We start from the raw sequence: 12,700 nt of genomic DNA on the forward strand, positions 1-12,700 counted from the left end.
TCATCAGTCCGCATCTTATCTCTTCCATTCATGTGACATCTTTGTCCTTGTTTCAGGTTCTTTCTCATGTATATCATTAATAAGGATGAAACTGAACACACAGGCCAGGTAGGTACTTTCTGTCACTCTTTTAGGGAAGATTACGTGTCTGCATGTCCCTGTTTGTATATTGCCACTTAGTAGCTTGTAAACATTTACAAATATCAGTCTATACTGTGAGAAACATACAGCTGTAAAGCTTCATTGTGAAGAAAATGTCATACTGAGAGAAACGGAAATAACAATGACAAAAGGATCAGTTCACCAAGAAATGATAAAATCACATCAAAATAGCATAATATAATGTAAAAACCTAAACAATATGAACTCTGGAAGAAGAAAAAAGAGTGTTAGCATAGAACTGTACTTTGTTATAATGTGGTGTTATTCTATATAGTTAAGCTGGGTACACACCTAAAAGATATATCTACAAATTGACTGATCTGTAGATATATCTGCAAATGATGTTTGTTCATACACTCTGAACAAGCATCATCTGTCATCTTGGCGCAGGTCCCGCTAGCCGGGGGTTGCGTTGCGCCCCCCTCCCTGTAGCCTTTGCAGCAAGTGTATGGGCAGGCGGGCGGTTGGCTGCCCTTACACACAGCAAGATGAGCAGATATATCTGCCATCGGCTGTGCAGCACAGCCAACGCGATATGTCTTTGAATAACATTGTTCACAGACATATCGTTGGTACACATTAGCCGACACAACACAATATATTGGCCAATCACTTGATCAGCCAATGTATATGCCAGTATGTTTAGTTGCGAAAACCTAGTTGCATTCTCCAACTAAATTGCTGGCTGCGCGGCTATTATCGCCACGCTAAGCAACTGGCACTTTCGTCGGATTTCTCCTCGCATCCCAAGGGGTGTGCGAGAAGAAACCCTTAAGTCCGACCAAACAATGCTGTGAATTAGCCCTGGGAGCTCCCTCCGCTGTAAATTGAATCGCCCTCATTGTCAACCTATAAATATCCTCTACTACTTCTATACAGCTTTATATGACTGAAAGTGCCCCAGATCAAGTGATAGTACCTGCAAATATGTGTGTGTACTAATATACACAGGAAAATTTCTGGACTTTCTGTACCGTTTGCTGAGGAAACAGGTATGAGGGTGGTTTTCCTGAGTGACTAGTTCCCTCAGATTAACTGGGATCTGTAGGCTGTCTTGCAGGCTCATTTTCCAAAGCATTTTTGTACTGATGAGAGTAAAGGCTGTTATCTGCCATGTCTTTTTGCCCAGCCTGCCATCTGGTGTCACGTGTGCCAGGGAGTTCTTTATCTGAGGTGGTGGAACCAGCCTGGGCCAAGTCCAAGGCTGCCTCCCTTTATCATCTTGTTCATCTAATTTCTAGCAGCCAGGAGTTCAGTGGGTCTCCCCTTCCCTTAGCTTCCCCAGGAAGGGCTTCCTAATCCCCAGAAATTGATTGGCCAAGAGCCTTCAAGTTCAGAGGCATTATCTTAGGCAGAGGCAACTTGGGTTAGATGTTTAACTCGTCTGTGAATGGGCTTCTTGATGCCTCTGTACAAAAATCTTTGACTAACCCAGCTACTTTTTGCAAGCACAAGAGTCCGTTGGTGCTTCAGATTTGGAGTGAATCAGGATATGATGCTAAATTCCATGAGGAGGTGACATGGTACATGATCCAGACCAAGAGGTTTCCTTTCAGGTTTAAGATAAGACGTCAGGTCGGGAGGGTGCGGATGTTGTGGTTCGAGTGGTAATCCATGCATTGGACATCCCAGGATCTGAATTCCAAAGGTTAGCGCTGCTTCTCAGTTTGAGCTTGCAGTGAAGAGCCCAGTTTTCTTTCCTCCCTCTCTGAATCTGGAAATCGGATTACCCAGGTGTTGGCAGGGCCAGGCTCTAAATTCCAAGTTCCTCTCAGTTTTCCCTTTTCTATCAATGATACGGCTTGGTGGGAGTCTACACCACTTGGGCTACCTAGACATGGAGGTATCCCCCATGTCCACCATCATTCCCATCCAAGGTGCTGCATCTCTTGGTTGGGAATGATGAAGAGGTGAGTCCATTTTTTTTACATGACTGGTGCCTCCCTTAGGCCTAGTATGTCTTCCACATGGGTGATTAAGGCAGTGGACAAATGGATAGGTGCCCTCCTTGAGGGCTAACAGTTCAGTAGAGTCACAGTAGAGTTGCTTATCTTTGTGCAGCATTGTTGGGACTCCATATAGTACCTGTGCGATGTGGCTTTGCATGAAGGTCATGTGTAAGCAGGAGTTTTGGTGTTTTTGGTTTTTGCATCCTGGACCATGTGGCCCAGATCCTGGGTCAGGTGTATGGAGTTTAAGACGACTGGAATAACTTCCATGCTCAGGTAGGATCAGGGCCGGACTGGGACTAAAAATAGGCCCTGGCATTTAAAGAACACACAGGCCCACCTTGCGTCAGCATCTGGCTCCTGGCATAGACTCCTCCCCTAACTATTCCTGACCCCTCCCACTTCTTAGTCTATGCTCTTACAAATATAATTAATATTAGAACAACAGACAAGTACACATCATTCTCTATTAAAATACATACAATAGAGCACATCCTGCTGGGAGTCAAACATTTGGTATTGTGTCGGTTCTGTTAAGTTGTGTAGACACCTATAGATATATCTGTCCAATTCGTGTGGTGGGACAGAAAATCTGGGAATGTGTGGGAGCAAACAATAGAAATTTGCCCCCAGATGTTGGAAAATGGAACAGATTTTCTTTCCCACCAGACAGATTGGAAAGATATATATATACAGTCAGGTCCATAAATATTGGGACATTGACAGAATTTTCAGATTTTGGCTTTGAAATGAAACAAACAAGATGTGATTTAACTGCAGACTTTCAGATCTAATTTGAGGGTAATTACATCCAAATCAGGTGAACGGTGTAGGAATTACAACGGTTTCTATGTGTGCCTCCCAGTTTTTAAGGGGCCAAAAGTAATGGGACAAACTAAACAATCCTAAATCTAACTTTCACTTTTTAATACTTTGTTGCAAATCCTTTGCAGGCAATTACAGCCTGAAGTCTGGAACGCATAGACATCACCAGACACTGGGTTTCATCCCTGGTGATGCTCTGCCAGGCCTCTACTGCAAATGTCTTCAGTTCCTGCTTGTTCTTGGGGCATTTTCCCTTCAGTTTTGTCTTCACCAAGTGAAATGCATGCTCAATTGGATTCAGGTCAGGGGATTGACTTGGCCATTGCATAACATTCCACTTTTTAGCCTTAAAAAACTCTTTGGTTGCTTTTGCAGTATGCTTCGAGTCATTGTCCATCTGCACTGTGAAGAGCTGTCCAATGAGTTCTGAAGCATTTGACTGAATATGAGCATATAATATTGCCCGAAACACTTCAGAATTCATTCTGCTGCTTTTGTCATTAGTCACATCATCAATAAATACAAGGGAACCAGTTCCATTGGCAGCCATACATGCCCATGCCATGACACTACCACCACCATGCTTGACTGATGAGGTGGTATGTTTTGGATCTTGAGCAGTTCCTTTAATTCTCTTCTCTTCCCATCTCTCTGGTACAAGTTGATCTTTGTCTCATCTGTCGATAGGATGTTGTTCCAGAACTGTAATGGCTTTTTTAGATGTTGTTTGGCAAACTCTAATCTGGTCTTCCTGTTTTTGTGGCTCACCAATGGTTTGCATCTTGTGGTGAATCCTCTATATTCACTCTTGTGAAGTCTTCTCTTGATTGTTCACTTTGACACATATACATCTACCTCCTGGAGAGTGTTCTTGATTTGGCCAACTGTTGTGAAGGGGTTTTTCTTCACCAGGGAAATAATTCTTTTGTCATCCACCACAGTTGTTTTCCGTGGTCTTCCGGGTCTTTTGGTGTTGCTGAGCTCTCTGGTGCGTTCTTTCTTTTTAAGAATGTTCCAAACAGTTGATTTGGCCACACCTAATGTTTTTGCTATCTCTCTGATGGGTTTGTTTTGATTTTTCAGCCTAATTATGGCTTGCTTCACTGATAGTGACAGCTCTTTGGATCTCATATTGAGAGTCGACAGCAACTGATTCCAAATGCAAATGTCACACCTAGAATCAACTCCAGACCTTTTACCTGCTTAATTGATAATGAAATAATGAGGAAATAGCCCATACCTGTCCATGAAATAGCTTTTGAGTTGATAGTCCCATTACTTTTGGCCCCTTAAAAAGTGGGAGGCACATATTGAAACTGTTGTAATTCCTACACCGTTCACCCGATTTGGATGTAATTACCCTCAAATTAAATCTGAAAGTCTGCAGTTAAAGCACATCTTGTTTGTTTCATTTCAAAACCATTGTGGTGGTGAATAGAGGCCAAAATCTGAAAATTCTGTCAATGTCCCAATATTTATGGACCTGACTGTAGGTAAAGCTGGCACTTCACTGGTGTAGGTCATACACAAGGAAAGGGGAAGGCATTTTCCCAAGCCCTAGTTTAGCAGTTGTAGAAGATTAGATAGTGGTCACTATAGGACTTTTTTAGGACAGGGGTGCTGAACGCAGAGGACACATCTGTGCACACCAAAGCAGAGCCATAACTACACATTTTAAGAAGAGCATTTGTGCCGCCACCTATAGGTGAAGCAGGGAGAGCGCGTGCCGCAGGGAGAGCGCGTGCCGCAGTCATGCGCAAAATAAATTCAGGTGTGGTTTTCGCTGGGAAGGGGTGTAGCCACCTAATTTTTCACATAACGTCACACAGTAGTGTTTCTTTTTCACATAACGACACACGTTAGTGTCCCTTTTTCACATTACGTCACACGTTAGTGCCCCATACTCACATTACGTCACACAGTAGTGTCCCTTTTTCACATTACGTCACACTTTAGTGCCCCATACTCACGTTACGTCACACAGTAGTGTCCCTTTTTCACATTACGTCACACGCTAGTGCCCCATAGTCACACTACAAAACAGAGTAGTGTCCTTTAGTCACACTACACTACTGCACAGTAGTGTCCCTTATTCATTTTACATCACACAGTAGTGCCCTTTTTCACCTTTCGTCAGACAGTAGTGTCTCTTTTTCACATTACGTCACACGGTAGTGCCCCATACTCATGTTACGTCACACGGTAGTGCCCCATACTCATGTTACGTCACACAGTAGTGTCCCTTAGTCACATACACAAACATGAATATTTGCACATACCAAATATTATAAAATAGAAATATAATAAAAAATATATTGTATACAATTAATATTAATACTACATGGATCTGAAGGTTTGAAATAGCAACATACTAAAAGAAATAGAGGGACAGGAAAAAGAGAGGAGGAAAGGGGGGAGCCAGGAGAAAAAGAAAGGAGGAATTTGGGCAGCTGGGGAGAGAGAAAGAAAGAGGGGACCCAACATAAGAGAATTAGGGAGAGCCAGGAGAGAGAGAGGAGTAATAGGAGGAACTGGGGTAGAGAGAGAGGGCATATGGGGAGCCAGGAGAGACATAGGAGAAATATGGGAAGTGGGAAGAGAGAGAGAAGAAATAGGGAGAGCCAGGAGAGAAAGAGAAGGTAGAAGGTATAGGTTGAACCGGGAGAGAGCAGAAAAAGGGAGAGCCACGAGAGAGTGAAGGAACAGGTTGAGCCGAGAGAAAGGGAGGAGGAACTGGGGAAGCTAGAGAGACATAGGACATATAGGGTAAGCTGGGAGATAAAGAAGGAATAGGGGAAGCCAGGAGAGAAGAAATTGGGGAGGTTGGGAAAGACATAGGAGAAGGGAGCTGGGAGAGAGTAGGAAGGAATAGGGAAAGACGAGAGAGAGAAGAGGAATAGGGGGAGATGGGAGAGACATAGGAGATAAAGGGGAATCTGGGAGAGAGAAGAGGAATAGGGGGAGACAGGAGAGACATAGGACAGACAGGGAAAGCAGAGAGAGAGAGAAGGAATGAGGGAAGCCGGGAGAGATAGGAGAAAGAGGGGAAGCTGGGAGAGAGAAGAGGAATAGGGGGAGATGGGAGAGATATGGGAGATAAAGGGGAATCTGGGAGAGAGAAGAGGAATAGGGAGAGATAGGGGAACCTGGGAAAGAGAGAAGAGGAATAAGGGGAGACGGGAGAGACATAGGACAGAGAGGAAAAGGAGAGAGAGAGAATGGGGAAAGCTGGGAGAGACATAGGAGAAAGAGGGGAAGCTGGGAGAGAGAAGAGGAATTGGGAGAGACAGGGGAAAGAGGGGAAGCCAGGAGAGACATAGGAGAAATAGGGAAACCTGGGAAGGAGAGAATAGGAATAGGGGGATACGAGAGAGACATAGGAGAAAGAGGGGAAGCTGGGAGAGAGAAGAGGAATAGGGGGAGACATAGGAGAAATAGGGGAATCTGGGAAAGAGAGAAGAGGAATAAGGGGAGACGGGAGAGACATAGGACAGAGAGGGAAAGGAGAGAGAGAAAGAGAATGGGGGAAGCCGGGAGAGACATAGGAGAAATAGGAGAACCTGGGAAAAAGAGAAGGAATAGGGGAGATGGGAGAGAGACGGGGAATAAGGGAAGCTGGGAGAGAGAGAAGGAATAGGGGAAGCCAGGAGAGACATAGGAGAAAGAGGGGAAGCTGAAAAAGACATTGGGCTCGATTCAGTTCAACGTAAATTCAATAGCGCCGGAAATGAGCTCCCGGAGCTATTCAAATCAGCGCGCTGCTAAGGCGACTAAGGATTTCTTCTCGTAACCCTCATCCTGGGATGCAAGCAAAAATCTGACAAAAGTCCAGGCACAATGCTGTTTTCTGCTTTTAGCGCGGTGGAAACAGCATCGCGCCGGGAAGTTTATTCGGAGAATGCCTGTTCTCGCGAATAAACACCTTGTTTAAGGCGCGAGGGGCGGGAGAAGGGCATTCTCCGACCTAACAACGCGCAGAATTGAATAGCTTCGGGAGCTCATTCCCAGTGCTATTCAATTTTCGTTGAATTGAATCAAGCCCATAGGAGAAAGAGGGGGAGCTGGGAGAGAGAGGAGGAATAGGGGAAAATGGGAGATAGAGGGTAGGAATAAGGGGAGAATGGAGACAGGAGGAACAAGGGCAGGCAGCAGAGTTTAGGAATAGGTGGAGATGAGAGGGCAATAGGGATAAACAGAAAAAAAGAGAGAAGAAATCAGGGGAGATGGAATAGAGAGTAAGGAGGAGGAATAAGGTGAGATGGGAGAGAGACAGAAGGAAATTGATGGCAGAGAGAGAGATACCGCATGTACAGTAGTTTTGGAGTGTGCAGAGGTTTTACCTAGTGTCACCATATGCAGGTTCCTCTGAATGGCATGCACTCCTTATGTGGCTCCACCTCCTGGGCAGCAGACAGCCTGCATAGCGCTCCCCCGTCCCAGATTCCATCCCATTGCCATCGAGCTTGGTTGCAGTACAGCCTCCCGGGCGGCGCCTTGCTCAGCAGTCAGATTTCAGAAATGCGCGGCCGCGTCATGACGTGACTGCGTCATGACGTCATTACGCAATGATGCGGCCGCGCATTCGTGAAATCTGCTTGCTGAGCAAGGTGCCACCTGGGAGGCTGTACTGCCGGGTAAGCCTGTGCTCAGCCAAAGCGACCCATTTGGCCATCGGCCCTTCTGGCATTTGCCAGAAGTGCCCGATGGCCAGTCCGGCCTTGGGTAGGATGTTGTTCAGTACAGAGCTAGATAATTCACAGACCACTTAATAATTTTCAGAAATGTCCAATGACTCTTGCAACCACATAGCTGTAGTCAAAATCATTGTGAAATTAGATGATGTGGATAATTTCAAGAGCTCAATGCCAAGCCTTTTTGTTATCAACCAATTCCTATGGGTCCCTAGTTTTAGACTTGTCCCACAGTTGACAGGAGGTCATTGTTTTAAAGATAAGTCCTCTGTCCTTCATTAGAGTCAGTAGAGAGGCAGACAGGCTGTTATCCAGATTCAAAAAAGCCCGAAAAGTAGTCTGCATGATATGTAACAGTTTCACCCAGGATCTCCTTTTCTTCCGGGATTAGTGGTTCAATTCCACTACAGATGCCCCTGGATGAGAAGCATTGTGAGCCAGGGATATCTCATAGATCTCCTGGGCTCCTCTACCAGATGATTTTTCACCACAGATCTTAGCATAGACAGTGTAAAACATCTTGTTCTGTAGGAAATCATTAAATCTTTACATTCTTTGGGGTTGTCTTACCAGGTCTGGATAGAAAAAAGAGGTTGGAACTCCAATCTCTTTCTTTTTCAGAAACCAGATGGGTCTTTTTGTCCCATTGTGAACTTGTAGTCCTTGAACACCCATTTTAGAGTGGAGAGGTTCATGATGGTCCCCGAGGTGTGTCACTTACAGCATGGAGAACAGCAAGTTGATGATGTCTATGGATATCACAGATGCCTATTTGCACATCCCCATATGGAAGGGACAGCAGATCCTTTCCTGTTTGGGTTCAGAACTGGCATCACCATTGGTCATACAACAGCTCTACAAGTGTCCATGATCATGGCCATGATAGCCACTCTTCTAAAGTTCATGGGTGACTATGTTTCTATAATTTCTTAGACAATCTTTTGCACATCTTTGAAGATGACACTGATATCAGACTTTGGGGTTGGGGAGCAGGTCATGCTTCGGGCTTGCTTTTATGGTCATTTGATCTTGGAGGTCCAGATTTCTGATTGTTTTGGAGCTTTTTTAAGGCTGAGTTAGCAGACACAATCACTTCTGCTTAAAGCTAGTAAAAATCCTCGGAGACAATGCCACAGCAGTGGCATACCTCATTTACCATGGGGTATCAGATGTGCTCAAGCTGTGACAGAGACCCTTTGGCATTGTTCATTTTGGCTGTAGACGTCTTAGAAACTGATTTTCTCGGTCGCCAGGACCTTCAATTTGAGGAGTGGACCATTCATCCAGAAGACTTTCTTCAGCTGGTGGTAAAGAGGTGTAAGCCATCTATCAATGTGTCTCAGAACCATAAGGTGCAAAACTTTGGTGCCAGAACCAGGGATCTGATGGTGTTTCTGATGGGTGCAATGTCAGTGCCGTGGTATTTCCTACTCTTTTATTTGTTTAATCCAGTTGCAATGCTCCAGAGGGTACTACAGAAAGCAAACAGGAAGGGATTCCAGTCATCATAGTTAATATATATTGGCCATGCAGATCATGGTACACAGACATTTTCTATACAGCGGAGGATCAATATAGGTGGCTTCCACCAAGGCTAGACCTGTTAGGCCATGGCCTCTTTTTTTTTACCTGAATTTATACTGTCTGGCTTTAACAACGTGTCACAGGCAACTGCAGATGAGATAACAAAACATATAGTTACTGCGCAAGGTGGGAATAAATACCAATAGAATATAGAACAAAGATAGTATTATTCGCTCTCTGATGAAATGTGTAGGAGGCTTGTTGAAATATAAAAAAATCTTGATTTATAAATAACAATGTGTCAATGTATATTAAAACAAGTAAATGTACAGATTCAATTGAAAGTTCTAATGATACAATTAGCTGTGACTATATGATAGGTGACTAATAAAACTGTTAAAAACAAACAAATAGCAGCTTGATTGAATCTACAAATATATAATTGAGCAAGTAAATAGGAATGAATAATTGCTGGCGTCCCAGCACTGGATCATAAGAATGTTTTTCTCAAAAGTGTATCTTCATCTTTATATAACCAATTTATGTAAATGCAGAAAGTGTGGCCACGCTACTGGTATAACATACATACGATCCTGTAGTGGATGTACAGAATCACAGTTAGCAATATTCCAACCTTATAGTGCCCGTCGGTATTGCTGGGGGCAGTGCTGACCGCTGATTGTAGACAGGCTGGGCTTGCTGAGCGGTAAGTCTATATATATATATATATATAATAATTATTAATAGTAAGTGCTGGGTATTGTAGATTCCAAAACTACAAATAAATCTCTTTGCAGATGAGAGTCTGCAGCAATGTGCTTTTAGGAATAGGATCCCAGCGGCTGGCAGCCATGGACAAAAACAGAACCAAACTCCAAGTCCAGGTTTGAAGTGTTTTACATGGGTAAACAAGCAGATTTGGAACAGGTAGCTAAAGTTTTAAGCAAATCTGTAGTCAGGAACATAGACTGGAGTATTAGACCTGAAAAGAAAGCCAAACAGAGCCAACATAAGAGTCCAGGGAATCCAAAACAGAACAGGAGCTGCTAGATTAAGTTAGACCACAATAGTCAAAAAAGAGGTTGGTTGGCCGACTTCCAAACAGTCCATTCTTGGATTGATTACTTCCACTATTAGTTAGACTTGCTCTGGGCTAGGTAGCCAGGTCCTGAAAATCTCAAGGCACAATGTACCAGGTTGATGAAAGCATTATGGGCGGCATGTCATGGAGATTCTACACCTATTGTGTGTTTGCATTTAGGGATGCCAGTTTTTTTAAAAAGGGTGATTTGCACTGCTTCCATTGAACATACCCACTATTAAGAGGCAGCTTTATGATGTCCCCAACATTTACCCAGTGTCCCCCAAATTGGAGGTCTAAAAGAAATTGATTTAACATAAGTACAAAAATTCACTTTTCTAAGTCCACTGGACTTTGGACGCCCACCCTTCACGACGCTATTCATTGTTGCATTTCTTTTAGAAGGAGGTCGTTCTTTCTTATTTTTTGTTCGTCCTTCTCTTTGCTCTCCAGAGGGGCTTGGTTAAATATAAGTGGAGCTCTTCTGACAGGCAATGGTGTACTGTATGCAGGGAAGGAGCCCACTATGCCCCAAGGTTTATCAACTGTCTCCTATGGAATTAAAGCACAATTCTCCATTTTATGGGTACTCTTCTGTGACTTCATATATTTATGGCAAGCTGACACAGCTGAATCGTAACTGGATGTCTAATAAATAGGTGAGCAGTCAGTCATGGAATTACTTGTTTATTGGGCAAGTAGATGCTATTGTTCATCTTTAAATGGAGCTCTGGCTATAAATCTAACACAGATCTCTAAATAGCATTGCCGGGTTGCTGTCAGAGCATCATCCTTATCCTTCACTAAACAACCGTCCTCCACATGCTTCATTAGACTTTTTTTTTTTTTTAATTTAAGCTGGGGAGATTCTATGTAGATGGTATAGTGGAAAACGTGAGAAATTGTGTGTGACACATATTATATCTTCTTTACAATAAATCTTAGGGGACCCTTACAGCTACGATGGATTGCCCCAATTCCCCTTTCTGCCGAGGTCGGGGAATCTGCTAGTCAGTGATTGTTGACATGCTTTCCCCCCCAATCTGCCCACGGATCAGCAATGTCTACGGATTGGCCGTTTTGATAATTGGCACTGGCAGAACGAGGAATCAGACCCTAGCTATATGGGCAGCATGAGAGTGCTGATAAGATGATAAGATAATAATATAGATAACCCTCGCCCATACAAATCTTTTTCATTATCTGACATAACATGATTTCCTATACTGAATATGTGTTTCCAAGTGGTGTAACTTCGACTGTGAGATGACCACTCACTGCGCCTAGGTCTTGGAGTCCTAGGTACTTGTAACATCTGACTTCTTCCATTGTTGACATGTCAGTATATTTATGGAAAGACAGAAAAAAACTGAGATTGACCTTGAGACAAGACATACTTAGATCACCATCTCAAGACCGTATTTTGATAAACACAATGACCTATGGCATACCTATATCCTAAGGCTATGTGCATGCATTCTTTTTTCCAAACAAATACTTTATAGGCCAATTAAATCAGCGATCAATTGAGTTGAACACAATGTTTTGTATAGATTTGGTAATCAAATCTAGTTGCAATTTTCATTACCAAACTGATATATGTGTATGGAAGCTCTTTATACATTTTGGCTGATTCTGAGTTAGGTGTAAAAGGCATGTCACTTGTTCTCTCTTGCTTTACTCCCAAGTCCAGGTCTGACCGGGGATTTGGATCATGGTTCCAAACTGGATCAGACCCAGGACATACCCCTCTCCAGACTGTGGTGCAAACCCAGGTTAATCTCAGGTCGGCACCTGTGATATCATCTCCAAGTGCCAGGAAATCCGGATCTCCCTGTGTTGTAAAAGGAACCCGGTCAGACGACACAGGTTACCCGTTTACAGCGCAGGGTTACACGGGTCATTCCCGTGTTAAACCCTGCAAGCTACCCGGATCACATGGCCTGGGATTTCAACACAGGCCCCTTTTACACCTAGCAGCAACCCGTGTTAACCTAGCAATAACCTGGGTTTTAGCTGTGGTGTAAAAGGGGTATAACGGTGCACCTGGGCAAACTATGTTGGACTGCATGCGGAGGGGGCATATATATAATGTGCAGAGAGATTTAGGTTTGGGAGTGTCCAAACTCGCATATAAATTTGTAATGTAAAAATAAAGCTGTCCAGCAATTGTGTGCAACATGCTAAAGCAGCTATAGTTACCTTCCATGCGAAACTCACATTTATTTGCACCCCTTGCATCGCAGCATGGTTTGTTCCAGTTATTAGGTTGTGTTTTTTTTGTTTTCCTTTTTCTCAACTCAGACTCAGGCCCCTAGTTGTAATCAGTAGTGCAAGCAAGGCAGTACGGCGTACCATTAAGAAATTAGTAGCCAGTATGCCGTACCACTCAACCCCCGTACTGCCGCCGTTAGCTGCATGCCTGTGCCGCCGAGTGAGTCACGCCACTCGGCAGTGAGACGGACCCC

At 43.8% G+C, this 12,700-nt stretch overlaps 1 protein-coding gene across 1 annotated transcript in view; it reads left to right on the top strand.

The window, feature by feature from the left end:
- Positions 1–12,700, top strand: part of RYR3 (ryanodine receptor 3) — a 763,398-nt gene that overhangs the window by 737,426 nt on the left and 13,272 nt on the right. Inside the window, exon 102 of the mRNA XM_088456566.1 lies at positions 57–108. Within this exon, the coding sequence (XP_088312692.1) occupies positions 57–108 (52 nt within the window). The remainder of the gene's footprint in view (positions 1–56; positions 109–12,700) is intronic.

This window comes from Taudactylus pleione, unplaced genomic scaffold (assembly GCF_031769625.1).
Source record: "Taudactylus pleione unplaced genomic scaffold, aTauple2 ptg000707l, whole genome shotgun sequence".
NCBI lineage: Eukaryota > Metazoa > Chordata > Amphibia > Anura > Myobatrachidae > Taudactylus > Taudactylus pleione.